The sequence below is a fragment of the Molossus molossus genome, unplaced genomic scaffold, assembly GCF_014108415.1.
Source record: "Molossus molossus isolate mMolMol1 unplaced genomic scaffold, mMolMol1.p scaffold_m16_p_12, whole genome shotgun sequence".
Lineage (NCBI taxonomy): Eukaryota > Metazoa > Chordata > Mammalia > Chiroptera > Molossidae > Molossus > Molossus molossus.
The window spans coordinates 30,412,764-30,427,958 of NW_023425347.1; the positions used below are offsets into that span (position 1 = coordinate 30,412,764).

Below are 15,195 nucleotides of genomic sequence, written 5' to 3' on the forward strand. Positions count from 1 at the left end.
TAATCACATTAATTCATTTAATCCTCAACACAGTTCTATGAGATAGATACCATTATTTATCCATTTTAGACTGAGATGTTAATTGCTCAAGGTCACATAAGTGCTAAGTGATGAGCTGAAATTTGTAACCAGGCTACCTGGCTCAAGAATTCAAGCTCTTAACCCACAGTATATAGTTCATTGGATATGAAGTAAAAGTTGTATGTTTAGGCTACTAGAAATAAAAACCACAGTGTGCTATTCTATTATGAAAATTTAAGAGCTAGACTTATAATGCTGTCCAGATAGGTCAATCCATTTCAGAGGGAGTAATGGTACAAATTACAATATTCTTTACCTCCAGATGATAAGCTTCTTTGAGAGATTCTACTTCTGCTGAAAATTTCTTGATTTCTGCTTGCATTCTTGCTTCTAAATGAGCTTCACGTACTTGAGAGGCCCCCAATTCTTCAGCTAAATGGTTTCCATGAGCTTCCTTAAAAATGACATATAAAGTAAAGGCTGTATAATTTTTTTTTTTCTGGTACATGCCCCTAGCAGAAACCGAACACGGGACTCTCTGGTCCGCAGGTCAATACTCCAGCCGCTGAGCCAAACTGGCCCAGGCTGTATAATTTGTTTATCTGGTTATTATAGCTAAGCCAATCCAGTGCATTTATGGAATTACTTTAATCTTTTTTTTTTAATCCTCACCCGAGGACATTTTTCGATATTTTGTTCAGATAGAGTGAGAGTGAGAGAGAGAGAGAGAGAAACATCGACGTGAAAGCGACACATCGAGTGGTTGCCACCCACACGACCCAACCAGGGCTGGGGACAAACTGCAACCAAGGTACGTGCCCTTAGCGGGAACCGAACCCGGGTCTCTCCGGACCGCAGGCCGACGCTCTAACCGCTGAGCCAAATCGGCCAGGGTGGAATTACTTTAATCTTTAACATTATAAACACTCATATACTAAGTTAACTTATTAAATGGTACATTTTAAAATCTAGACATTTGGACTTCCAGTCAAGATGTCGGCATAGGTAAACGTGGTCTCGCCTCCTCCCACAACAACATCAAAATTACAGCTAAACTACAGAACAACCATCATTCAAAACCACCTGAAATCAAGCTGAATGGAAGTCCTACAACTATGAAATTAAAGAAGAGGCCACATCCAGACTGGTAGGAGGGGCGGAGGTGAGGACTGGCTGGGCCCACACCCACGTGTGGTGCATAAAAATCAGAAGGATACTTCGCCTGTGAAAGTCCTCCCTGAGGAGTGAGGGGTCCCCCTCCCATACTAGGCAGCCAGCTCAGGGTTCCAGTGCCAGGAAGAGAAGTCCCCGTAACTTCTGGCTGTAAAAACCAGTGGGAACTGAGGCTGTGGAAGCCCTAGGCAGCTCCTCTTAAAGGGCCCGCACACGGACTTACTCACACTTGCTCTGCCTGAGCTCCAGTGCAGAGGATAGGCAGCTCAAAAGGCACCAGAGACATATGGGGAAGAACTGAGTTGTTTGGCATTGGGGAGAGGGCTGGAGAGGTAGCTTTCTCCTGGACAGACGTACTGTCAGAGGCCTTTGTTCCTTTGGTGAGCCCTTCCCCAATGAGGCAAGCAGATGGCAGCCATATCTGGGACTCCAACAACCTGGCTCACACTATTTGCCTCACCCTGGTGATTCCCTGAGGCCCTGCCCCACCCAACTTTCAGGCCCACCCAAGCTGTTCCCAGTTGCTTTACCATAGGAATCACCCTGCTTCAGATTTTCCTAAATTTTCTCAAACAAGCAGCATCTGGTCTCAGTGAGCCCCATACCTCTCATTAAGGAGCCCCAAGCCTGGCACTAAAAGCAGTCAGCCTTGGTTCACAACTTGGCTTTGCCTGGGCACCTCCAAGCCCAGCACAAGAAGTAGCCATCTGCAGACCGCTTTGTAGCTTGTGCCTGGTGGCCCTGGGTAGAACACAGGCAGTGGCTGACCTTGCCCCAGAGCCAGCACACCCAGTGGACAGCTTCAGAACACTGCGAAGCGCCACCACCCAACCACCTCCACAAGTGACACTCAAGGAATGAACTCAGTGGCTACCAGAGCCCTGCTGAAGTAAGTCTTGCTCTGTGTAGTGGGCCCCTGCACAGCTGATCATCCAAGGTAGTCAGAGATGGGTACAGCCAGTCCTTGCAGTTGACCAGCCTGAGTAAAGCCCCCTCAATGATGTGCCAACAGCAATCAAGCCTCAATTACAAAAAAAGATGTAAAGTCCACATGAGGGGTGCACCTCGAGGGCCCAGGTGGGTGACCAGGGAGGCTGTGCCACTGGACCCTACAGGATACCTACTACAATAGGCCAACCTAGGAAGTCCAGGAGACATAGCAACTCTACAAAATACATAGAAACAAACACAGAGAGGCAGCCAAAATGAGGAGACAAAGAAACAGGTCCCAAATGAAAGAACAGAACAAAACTCCAGGAACAGAACTAAATGAAATGGAGATAAGCAATCTGACAGATGCAGAGTTCAATACACTGCTTATAAGGATGTTCAATGAACTTAGTGAGAACTTCAATGAACTTAGTGAGGGCCTCAAGAGTATAAAAAAAGGCCAGTCAGAAATGAAGGAGGCACTAACTGAAATAAAGAATAATTTACAGAGATTCAATAGTAGAGTAGGTAAAGCCAAGAAGCAAACCACAGATTCAGAATATAAGGAAGAGAAAACACCCAATCAGAACAGCAAAAAGAAAAAAGAATCCAAACAAATAAGGATAGTATAAGGAGCTAGTGATACAACTTCTAGTGCACCAACATTCGTATCATGGGAGTGCCAGAAGAAGGGAGAGAACACGAAATTAAAAACCCATTTGAAACAATAATGACAGAAAACTTCCCAACTGGATGAAAGAAACAGACATACAAGTCCAGGAAGCATAGTGAGTCCCAAACAAGATGAACCCCAAGAGGTCCACACCAAGCACATCATCATCAAAATGCAAAAGGCTCCAGACAAAGAGAGAATCTTTTTTTATTTATTTTTAATTTTTATTTATCCTCCCTGAGGACATTTTCCCATTTTTTGTTCAGATAGAGTGGGAAGGAGAGAGAGAGAGAGAGAGAAACATCAATGTGAAAGGGACACATCAAGTGGTTGCCACCCACACGACCCAACCAGGGCTGGGGACAAACTGCAACGGAGGTACGTGCCCTTAGCGGGAACCGAACCTGGGTCTCTCTGGACCACAGGCCGACGCTCCATCTGCTGAGCCAAACTGGCCAGGGCACAAAGAGAGAATCTTAAAAGCAGCAAGAGAAAGCAGTTAGTTATCTACAAGGGAGCTCCCATGTGACTGTAAGCCGATTTCTCAAAAGAAACTTTGTTGGCCAGAAGGGAGTGCCAAGAAATATGCAGAGTGATGAAAAGCAAGAACTTAGAACCAAAATTACTCTATCCTGCAAAGAAATCATTTAGAATCGATGGCCATATAAAGAGTTTCCCAGGCAAGGAAAAGCTAAAGGAGTTCATCACCACCAAACCAGTATTATATGAAATGTTGAAGGGTCTTCTTGAAGAAAAAGAAGATAAAAAATATGAACATACAAAATGGCAATAAATACGTATCTATCAACAATCAAATCTACAAACAAAATGAAAAAGCAGAACAGAAATATTCTCATATATACAGAGAACATTTTGTTGGTTGCCAGATGGGAGGGGTGTGAGGGAATGTGTGAAAAAAGTGAAGGGATTAAGAAGTACAAATTGGCTGTTAGACTGACAAACCTCAAAGGGAAGGGGGGTGGAGAGGTGAGAAGAAATAAACCAAAGAACTTATATGCATATATGCATAACCAATGGACACAGACAACAGTGTGGGGAAAGGCAGGAGGTGGGTGGAGCAGGGAGGATAGGGTCAATAGGGGAAAAAGGAGGAACATCTATATTCAACAATAGAGATAAGTTTTATTTTATTTATTATCCTTACCTAAGGACATTTTTCAATATTTTGTTCAGATAGAGTGGGAGGGAGAGAGAGAGAAAGAAACACTGATGTGAAAAGGACACATTGAGTGGTTGCCACCCGCACAACCCAACCAGGGCCAGGGACAAATTGCAACCAAGATACGTGCCCTTAGCAGAAACTGAACCCAGGTCTCTCTGGACCGCAGGCCGACCCTCTAACCGCTGGGCCAAACCGGCCAGGGCTAGAGATAAGTTTTAAAAGATAAAATAATAAAATAAAATCTAGACATTTAAGAAACTTTTAAAAACTTTTATTTCTTTATTAATTTGAGAGAAGAAGGGAGAGGAAGAAAGAGATAAAAACATCAATGAAGGAGAACATGGATTGGCCTCTTCCTGCATGCCCCCCTCTGGGGATTTGGCCCACAACCTGGGCATGTGCCCTGACCAGGAATCGAACCAGCAACCTCTTGGTGCATGGGTTGACACTCAAGCACTGAGCCACACAGGCCGGGCTAAGAGACTTCTTTTTTTTATTTTTTTATCCTCACCCGAGGATATTTTTCCATTTTTTTGTTCAGGTAGAGTGGGAGGGAGAGAGAGGAACAGAGAGAGAGATAGAAACATCGACGTGAAAGGAACACATCGAGTGGCTGCCACCCGCACGACCAACCAGGGCCGGGGACAAACTGCAACCGAGGTACGCGCCCTTAGCGGGAACCGAACCCGGGTCTCTCCGGACCGCAGGCCGACGCTCTAACCGCTGAGCCAAACCGGCCAGGGCTAAGAGACTTCTAATGGGAATACATTAGTACATTGTTGGTTATTATAAGTTAATTAATCAATGCTTTTATAAAACAAACTAGTAACCACAGTATGCTGAACTTTGGCAGATAACAGTCTATGTTTAGGTATGCCCATAAAATTTTGTTTACCAGAAGTGCTATTTGCTTATCAAGAGTCAGTTGTCTACTTATATGCATGTATGCATGAACAATGGACATGGACAACAAAGCTGGGGACAGGACAGGGAGGGAGGGGGGGAAATCAGTGGGGGGAAAAAGGAGAAACATCTGTAACAAAAATTAATTAATAAAAAAAATATATAAAAAAAAAGTCAGTTGTCTATTCAAACCTATTTATGCTAGTTGTGCTTGTGACTGTAATAATGTAATTTTATTATACATTATGAACAATGATGAAATATGCATGCAAAAGGAAAGTTTTTATATGAAAACTAATTTATATGTTTTAAAGCACTCACTGAATGAATCAAAAACGTTTGGTACCCATATAGAAGCAGTCAAGATAGTTGTAAAATACTGTGGGAAACCCCATAACAACTAAGAGATTTTATACTTTGATTGATTTTCAAATTTTAAAAAAAATTCTTCTACTTTGTGGTTTTTTGTTTTTTTTTACATCTACTTAATTTTTTCAATTTTTTTCAATTACAGTTGACATTCAATCTAATTTAACTTTAGTTCCAGGTGTGAAGCATAGTGGTTAGATGCTTATATAATTTATGAAGTGATCCCTCCAATTATTCTAATACCCATCTGGCACCACATACAATTATTACAATATTATTGACTACGTTCTCTATGCTGTATTTTACATTCCTGTGACTATTTTGTAACTACCAATTTGTACTTCTCAATCACTTCACCTTTTTCACCCAACCATCTAACCCCTCTTCCATCCAGCAAACACCAGTTTTTGTTCTCTGTATCTGTGAGTCTGTTTTTGTTTTGTTTGTTCATTTATTTTGTTTAGAATCCATATATAAGTGAAATCATATGGTATTTGTCTTTCTATGTCGCTTCTTCCACTTTAAAGAAACCAAAATTGGAAACTATAGATGATGAAATGAGTATGGTTTACGCAAGAAGACCAGGTAGAATTCTAATCAAATAACCCTAGCCATACATTAAGATCCAAGATTTGGCCCCACATTAAAAGATTAACATATGAATGTATATTTAGAGTTTGGGGTTAAAAATATAATATTTTAAATTGTCATTTTTAATAATTCCCCATATTAACTCACTCTTTTGATTAACTGAGCTAATCAGATAAAATAAATTGTACTATACTTAGATACCATTGAAAAGGGCAGAAATGAGATAAAAGTAGATAGCTTCCCTTTCTGACATCCAACAAACTGAACCACACTGGCCAGGGCTAGTGCTCTTGATTTTTAAAAGCACCATACCTCCCCAAGAGTTTTTGGACTGCAGGCTTCATAACAGTTATAAATTTAAATAATCAGTTTTCACTTATTGAAGTGGCTTACAAATGTAAAAAGCATTCCCTCAGAAAAGACTTATTAGCTCTATTTTTTCTTCAAAGTTAAGTCTAAAAGTGCTTTGTAACTCAATTTGTTAAAAACTAATTAGATTGTCCAAAATCCAGTTCTGAGGAACTCCCTATCTACATTACAAAGCTACGCTCAATATAATATATTTTTTTCTTTTTAAATAACATAAGTCTGTCTGGTGTGGCTCAATGGTTGAGTGTTGACCCATGCATCCAGAGGTCTCCAGTCTGATTCCTGGTCAGGACACATGCCCAGGCTGTGGGCCTGATCCCCAGTGGGGGGCATGCAGGAGGCAGCCAATCAATTTTCTCTCTCATCTATGTTTCTATCTCTCTCTCCCTCTCACTTCCTCTCTCTCTCTAGAATAATAGATGATGAGATGAGTATGGTTTACGCAAGAAGACCAGGTAGAATTTTTTATGTTATTTTTTTTATTAACCATTTTTAAGTGTATATTTTAGTGGCATTAAGTACATTCACATTGTTGTGCGACACTAACTTTTGCAAGAACTGTATTGTACAGTTCAAAAAAGTAAATGGTAAAATATTTAAGATTTTCAAAAAGGTAAAATTATTAAAATAGGGATTACCTTCTCTTTAGAGAGTTGCTTTATTTCCTCCAGTTCCCTTGAGAGCCTTTCTATTTCTCTCTGTGCTTGGATTTGTTGATGACGAGCCTCTACCAACTCTGTATGAGAGTTTTGCATCTGCTCTCGAGTTAGCCTCAATTCTTGCTCCAAATCTATGTTCTCCTTATACTGAGTTGCAATGTACTGTTCCTGCTCTTTCATAACCTGAAATATACAAGACATTTGTAAATTCAAAATGAAATGATACAAATAATCTATTTCTTATTTTGATTTGTGACTTTTAGTAAGTGACTTTACCCCTCCCAACTAAATCTCTATAAAATTTAACATACAATGAATGTCATCCACTGTGAAACAGATATTCAGAAAATGTTTCTTCTTTTTTAATGACAAGAAAATGACAAAAGTACTGTAATAAGTCTGGGAATCACCGGTATGTTTTGCAAGAGTTTAATATGCAAGATGCATAGTCCTTTACCATTATGAATATAACACAATAGAACACATAATAATATATAGAGAAAAAAATAAGTTAATATTTGATTATCCGTCTGGCCAGTGTGGCTCAGTGGCTGAGTGTCAAATCATGCACCAAGAGGTCGCTGGTTCGATTCCCGGTCCAGACACATGCCTAGGTTATGGGCCTGATCCCCTGTGGGGGGCATGTAGGAGGCGGCCAATTGATGTTCTCTCATCGATGTTTCTATCTCTCGCTCCCTCTCACTTCCTCTCTCTCTAAAAAATCAATAAAGGCAAAAAAATAAAATAAAAAAGTAATTATCCATGTCAAAGATGGAAGATATATTGGCATGCATAATCAAAACCCACCATTATTCACACAGCTAGATTAGGTCATGACCTTATTCCCTGTGAACGTAAAATGTATCACTAAGAGTGTCACTCTCTCTGAAACACTTTTACATTACTCAGTTAAGTTCCTAGTAAAGTTCATTTCTTAGAGAAAAATAAAATCAGTGAAAAGGAAGTTAGTTCTAAATTAGCTTGGTGAGATGGTAGGTAGTGACACTTGACCTTAGGGCTGATAAGAAAAGAAACCTGTACCAATCACTAGGACCCTGATGTCTGCAAAAGGGGCCCTGGGTCCAACTCTGTTGTATGCCAATATAAATCTCATGTAAATATTTTTACCCATCCTTGTTAGGAAACACAAAATGACTGGGCCAGTACTCATTTTTCCCCCAACTGGGGCCCAAGCTTGTTCTAAGAAACCCTACTTGATTTATGTATATAATTCAACTAATATTTATTCATGCTTATTATGTGATATGTACTGTTCTACGTGTTGACACAAGAGTAGACAAAGGAGACAAACTGGCCTCTCTTACAGAGTTTGCATTTTATTGGAGAAGATAAACAGTTATTCAAACACAATAAAGAGCGATATGTAAAGTTTTAAAGTTGAGCATAGTATTTATTTTATTTTTTAATTATTATTTTTCATCCTCACCCGATGACATTTTTCAATATTTTGTTCAGATAGAGTGGGAGAAGAGAGAGAGAGAGAGAAAAACGTTGATATAAAAGGGACACATCGAGTGGTTGCCACCCACACGTCCCAACCAGGGCTGGGGACAAACTACAACTACATGCCCTTAGCGGGAACCGAACCCGGGTATCTCCAGACCGCAGGCCGACACTCTAACCGCTGAGCCAAACTGGCCAGGGCTGAGCACCGTATTTAAAAACAACAGACAGTTACACCCACAAGAGCTCTTAGAAGCAATTTCAGTTTTAATTTTTTGTTAATCCTCATCTGAGGATATTTTTCCATTGAAATTTTGAGAAAGTGGAAGGGGTAGGGGAGAGAAAGAGAGAAAGAGGGAAACACTGATGTGAGAGAGACACACTGATTGGTTGCCTCCTGCACACACCCCAACCCGGGCCAGGAATGGAACCTGTGGTTGAAATGGGTTCACGACTCAACACATATGCAAACTGATGATACTTCATATAGCAACTCATTTGACCATCGGAATAAAATATCTAACAAGATCAAAGAAACTAATAGGTATTGGGCCCAAATAATTAGCCTAAAAATATTTATAACATTCTGTGTACTAAAACCAACCAGCTAAAAACATAAAGATTTATATCACTCTTCAGATAATACTATAGGTTCCTTAGGAGGAAAATAATTTTTTGTTTTTGTTTTTTGTGCATCACAAAGGAGGAAAATAATTTGCTTACACTTTCCATTTCTTTCATCTTTTGTTGTGTTCGTTCAGTTTCTTTTTTCAGTTGACTGATCTCCTGTTCATTTTGTAGTGTTATAAATTCTTTTTCTCGGAGCTGTTCTTTGGTATTTTGCAATTTTTCATTCAAACTTTCTATCTGAATTTTAAACAGAACAATATTAAATACAGAACAACTAAAAAAATTCTTTAATCATAACTGCAATTCAAGTAAGTCAAGCTTTAAATATATCATATATCTAAAACATAAAAATGTATTTTTAAGACAACCGTAACTTAGACATAAACATCAGAGTTCTTATGCCTCATCAGATTATACGCATACCTAAAATATGCTAAAAGAGATGAAGGTCTCAATCATATTTGTATAAGAAAAGAAAATTAGGGTACATTAAAACAACAAATGTTACATGGCCTTACAAATAATTTTATAGGTAATATGTGCATGAGGTAAAAAAATATACTCAGTGAAAAAGTCCTCTTCCCATTGTGTTCTTTCCTTAGCCAAAACCAATTAACAGAATTACTTACAAATCCTTCCAGAGATATTTTATACATATTTAGACATGTGCACCCACATTATGATAAATATGTCGATGTAAGAAACCAAGAAAAACTATATTCAAAATAACGTTAAGAGGGTATTCACAGTTGGGGAAATGTTGAAATGTCAGTCATAGGGTATAAATTATTAGTTATGCAGGATGAATAAGTTCTAGAGCTCTAACGTACAGCATTTGACTACAGTTAGTAATACTATATTGCATACTTGAAATTTGCTAGGAGGATAGATCTTAAGTGTTGTCACCAAAACAAAAACAAACAAAAAAAAACCTAAATAAGGTGAGGATATGTTAATTAGCTTGATTGTGGTAATTATTTCACAATGTATATGTATATCAAATATCACATTGCACACCTTAAATATATGCAAATTTTTTTGTCAATTATACCTCAATAAAACTGGGGGAAATATTAAGAGCAGAAAAAAATATAAAGTAGCATGTACAAGGTGATTAAAATTATATAGTATTTTTATTATATATATCCTGTTAAAAAGCCATGTTATATGAATAATGGATGCTTATAGTGAAGTATTTTTTAAAACAATTACAAATATGTAATTTTTATAATTTACTTGTTTGTTGCATTCTTTAAGTTCCAATTCTGATTTCTCCAGAGTACCCTCTAATTTAATTATTTTCTGTTCCATTTCTCCTCTGTGCTCACGAATAGTCATATCCAAATGTGTAACCTAAATAAAAAAGAAATATTAAACTGTCATTTAATTTTATTCTAATGTGAAAAATTATGTGCTTGGAATATGTTTTAGAATTATTTATAGTGGGTATAACTGAAACAAACTCATCTAAAATAAATTATTAAAAAGAAGAAGAAAAATAATAATTGCTTACTAACACTGGATCTTGAGACCCATTTATATTACAGAAATTTAAAGAAAAAAATATTATTATGTTTGTAAATGACAAAATGATTCAGACTTTATTTCATGATCGATAAAAGCTGCTAAATACAATACAACATAGGAATTGTGAAATGCAGCAAAAGCAATGCTTGGAGAAAAATTTATAGCACTAAATACATATATTAGAAAAGAAGAGTCCAGCTAGTGTGACTCAGTGGTTGAGCATCGACCCATGCACCAAGAGGTCAATGGTTCAATTCCTGGTCAGGACACATGCCCAGGTTGTGGGCCAAATTCCCAGTGGGGGGCATGCAGGAGGCGACCAATCAATGTTCTCTCTCATCGATGTTTCTATCTCTCTCTCCCTCTTACTTCCTCTTTATCTAAAAAAAAAAAAATCAATAAAGGAAAAAAAGATTTAAAAAAAGAAAGAAAAGAAGAAAGATCTAAAATCAATCATATAAACTTCCACCTTGGGAAATTAAAAAAAAAAAAAGAGCAAATTAAATCTAAAGTAAGCAGAAGAAAAGAGATAATAATAATTAGAGCAGAAATCAATGCAATTAAAATTAGGAAATCAATAGAGAAAATAAACAAAACGCAAAGCTGGTTCTTTGAAATGATTAATAAAATTGGTAAGTGTCTTGCCAAGCTAACGAGAAAAAAAAGGAGGACATAAATTGCTAATATCAGAAATAAAAATGGGGTTGTTATTATAAATCTCATGGAGATAAACAGAATAATAAAGGAATACTATGAACAACCATCTGACCATGATTGAATAAAACTAGGTGAAGAAGAACAACTACTTGAAAGACACAATCAGCCAAAGCACACACAAGAAGAAATAGATATGCTAAATCAGTCTATAGCTATTAAAGATATTGAATCAATGACTAATAACTTTACAAAACAAAGTACCAAGTCCAGATATGTTCACTGGTGAATACCATTATACATTTAAGGAAGAAATTATAATAATCCTCTACAATCTCATTCAGAAGATAAAAAAAGAGGAAAAACTTTCTAATTTATTTTGTGAGGTCAATATTACCCTAATACTAAATAAGGCTGAGACATTATTAAGAAAACTACAGACCAACATCTTTAATTAACATAATTGTAAAAATTGTCAAAATATTATCAAATCATACCCAACAAATATAAGAAAAATTATATACCACAACAAGTGGGATTCATTCTATGTATTAGAAGGTGGTTCAACATATGAGAATCAATTAATGTAATCTATCACATCAACAGGCTAAAGAAGAAATATTTGACAAAATTCAACTCCCAATCATAATAAAAGTTTTCGGTAAACTAGAAATAGAGGGTAACTTCATCAACTGGATTAAAAAATAGCTACAAGCCCTGGCCTGTTTTGCTCAGTGGTTAGAGCGTCAGCCTGCGGTCTGGAGAGACCTGGGTTCGGTTCCCGCTAAGGGCACGTACCTCCGTTGCAGTTTGTTCCTGGCCCTGGTTGGGTTGTGTGGGTGGCAACCACTCGATGTGTTCCTTTCACATCGATGTTTCTCTCTCTCTCCCTCCCACTCTATCTGAACAAAATATCGAAAAATGTCCTCGGGTGAGGATAAAAAAAAAAAAAGCTACAAAAAAACGCAAACAGTTAATATCATACTTAACAGTGAGAAAAAACTCAAAGCTTTCTCACTAGGATCAGATACAAGAGAAAATTATTCTCTCTGATCAGTCTTTTCAACATTGTACTAGAAATCCTAGGTGATGTGACAAGACAAGTAAAGGAAATAAAAGGTATAAACATTGGAAAGAAAGACATAAAACTGTTTTTGTTTGCAGAGAACATGATCATCTAGGTAGAAAAATCAAAGAGATTTGACAAAATTTTTCTGGAACTAATAAACAATTATAGCAGGGTTTTACTATACAAAAGGCAATTATTGTCCTAAATATCAGCAATGAACAAGAGAAATTTGAAATTAAAAACAATATCGCCCAGCCAGTATGGCTCAGTGGTTGAGCATCAACCCATGCACCAAGAGGTCCCCAGGTTGATTCCCAGTCAGGACACATGCCCAGGTTGTGGGCCTGATCCCCAGTAAAGGGCATGCAGGAGGCGGCCAATCGATGTTGTCTCTCATCAATGTTTCTCTCTCTCTCTCCCTCTCCCTTCCTCTCACTCTAAAATCAATAGAGAAAAAAATTTAGAAAACAAAACAAAACACAGTATCATTTACATTAGCACCCCCACAAAAGAAATGCTTAGGTGTAAATCTAACAAAATACACAAGATCTATCCTCACCCGAGGACATTTTTGCATTTATCTTCAAATAGAGAGGGAGGGAGAGAGGGGGGAAAGAAAGAGAGAGAAACATTGACTGGTTGCCACCCACATGATCCCAACCGGGGCCGGGGATAAACTGCAACTGAGGTACGTGCCCTTAGCGGGAACCGAACTGGGGATTCTCTGGTCCACAGGCTGACGCTCTAATCGCTGAGTAAACCAGCCAGGGCAAAATATACAAGATCTATATAAGGAAATCTACAGAACTCCAATATAAGAAATCAAAGAATTAAAGAGTCAATGTTCATGGGTAGGAAGACTCAATATTGTTAAAACATATTACTATAAAGCTACACTAATCAAGGCAGTGTGGTACTGGTGAAAAAATAGGTGGATAGATCAATGAAACAGAATAGAGCCCAGAAACAAACCCACATAAATATAGTCAATTGATCTTTGACAAAGGCGTGAAAGAAATAAAATGCAGAAACGATAGTCTTTTCAACAAATGGTGCTGGATATCTACATGCAAAAAAAGAAAAGATTGCCCAGCTGGTGTAGCTGGGAGGATTGAGCGTTGTCCCATAGATTGAGAGGTCCCAGTTCAATTCCTGGTCAGGGCACATGCCTGGGTTGCAGGCTCGATCCCCAGTAGGGGGCATGCAGGAGGCAGCAGATCGATGTTTCTCTCTCTCAAAAAATCTATAAATACATAGTTTAAAAATCTTTAAAAAAAAAAAAAGGAAAAGAAAAAAGAATCTAGCCCTGGCCAGGTGACTCGATTGGAACGTCGACTCAAACACCAAAAGGTTGTGGGTTTGATGCCAGGTCAGGCACGTACTACCACGTACCTAGGTTGTAGGTTCAGTCACAGTTCAGGGCACATATAGGAGGCAACTAATTGATTTTTCTCTCTCACACTGATGTTTCTTTCTCTCTAAAAAATAAATAAATGAATAAGTAAAAGAATCTAGACACAGACATTACACCCTTAAAAAAAAATTAACACAAAATGGATCACAGACCAAAATGTAAATTGCAAAACTATAAAACTCCTAAAAGATAACATAGAAGAAAACCTAGATGATCTTGGGTACAGCTATAACTTTTTTTTAAATTAATTAATTTTGTTACAGATGTTCCCCCCCCCACCCCAATACAACTTTTTAGATAAAACACCAAAGGCACAATCCAAGAAATAATCAATGCGCTGGACTTCATTAAAATGAAAACTTCTACTCTGTGAAAGTTAATGTTGAAAGAATGAGAAGGAAAGCTATAAACTAAGAGAATATTTGCAAAAGACAAATATGATAAAGGACAGTATCCAAGATATACAAAGAACTCTTAAAACTCAACGATAAAAAACAAACAACATGCCCTGGCCAGTGTAGCTCAGTTGGTTGGGTGTCATCCAGTGCACTGAAAGGATGCTAGTTTGATTCCCAGTCAGGGCACATGCCCAGGCTGTGGGCTAGGGTAGGGGATGGATATTTGGCTCTCACATCAGTATTTGTCTCTCTCTCTCCCTCTCCCTTCTTCTCTGTTTAAAAATCAATGTAAAAATCTTATATATATATATATATATATATATATATATATATATATATAAACAATTAAAAAATAAAAGATACCTTACCAAAGAAGATAAACAGATGTCAGGTAAGCATAGGAAATGATGCTCCATATCATGTCATTAGGGAAATATAAATTAAAACAAGGAGAAAACACTACACACTATTAGAATGGTCAAAGTCTGAAACACTGAAAACACTGAATTCTGGCCAGCATGTGGAGCAACAAGAACTTGCATTCATTACTGGTGGGAATGCAAAATAGTACAGCCACTTTGGAAAACCGTTTGGAAGTGTCTTATAAAATTAAACATACACTTTACCATATGATCCAGCAATCATGTTCCTTGGTATTTACCCAAAGGAGCTGAAAACTTATGTCAATACAAAAAGCTACACACAAATGTTTATAGCAGCTTTATTTATAAATGCCAAAACATGGCAGCAGCCAGGACAGCCTTCAATAGATGAATGGATAAATAAGCTGCAGTATATCCAGAATAGGAATACTATTCACTGCCAAAAAGAAATAAACTGTCATGGTATGAAAAGACATGGAGGAACCTTAAATGTATATTACTAGTTGAAGAAAACCAATCAGAAAAGGCTATATACTGGGATTCAAACTATATATGTATATTATATTCTGGAAAAGGCAAAACTATTGAGATAATAAAAAGATCAGTGGTTTCCAGGGTTGGGGAGAGAGAAGAATAGGTGGATCACAGAGGATTTTTAGTGTAGTGAAAATACTATAATGGTAGATACCTATCATACATTCCTCCCAGAGAATGTGCAACACCAAGAGTAAATTGTAATGTAAACTTTGACTTTGGGAGATTATGGTTCCTCAATGTAGGTTCAC

General features: G+C 37.7%; 1 protein-coding gene across 1 annotated transcript in view; it reads right to left on the reverse strand.

The window, feature by feature from the left end:
- Positions 1–15,195, reverse strand: part of CCDC18 (coiled-coil domain containing 18) — a 103,779-nt gene that overhangs the window by 13,092 nt on the left and 75,492 nt on the right. Inside the window, exons 22-25 of the mRNA XM_036255662.1 lie at positions 10,202–10,318; positions 9,059–9,202; positions 6,851–7,054; positions 338–475 (exon numbers count right to left, since the gene is read on the reverse strand). Coding sequence (XP_036111555.1) covers positions 338–475; positions 6,851–7,054; positions 9,059–9,202; positions 10,202–10,318 — 603 coding nt within the window. The remainder of the gene's footprint in view (positions 1–337; positions 476–6,850; positions 7,055–9,058; positions 9,203–10,201; positions 10,319–15,195) is intronic.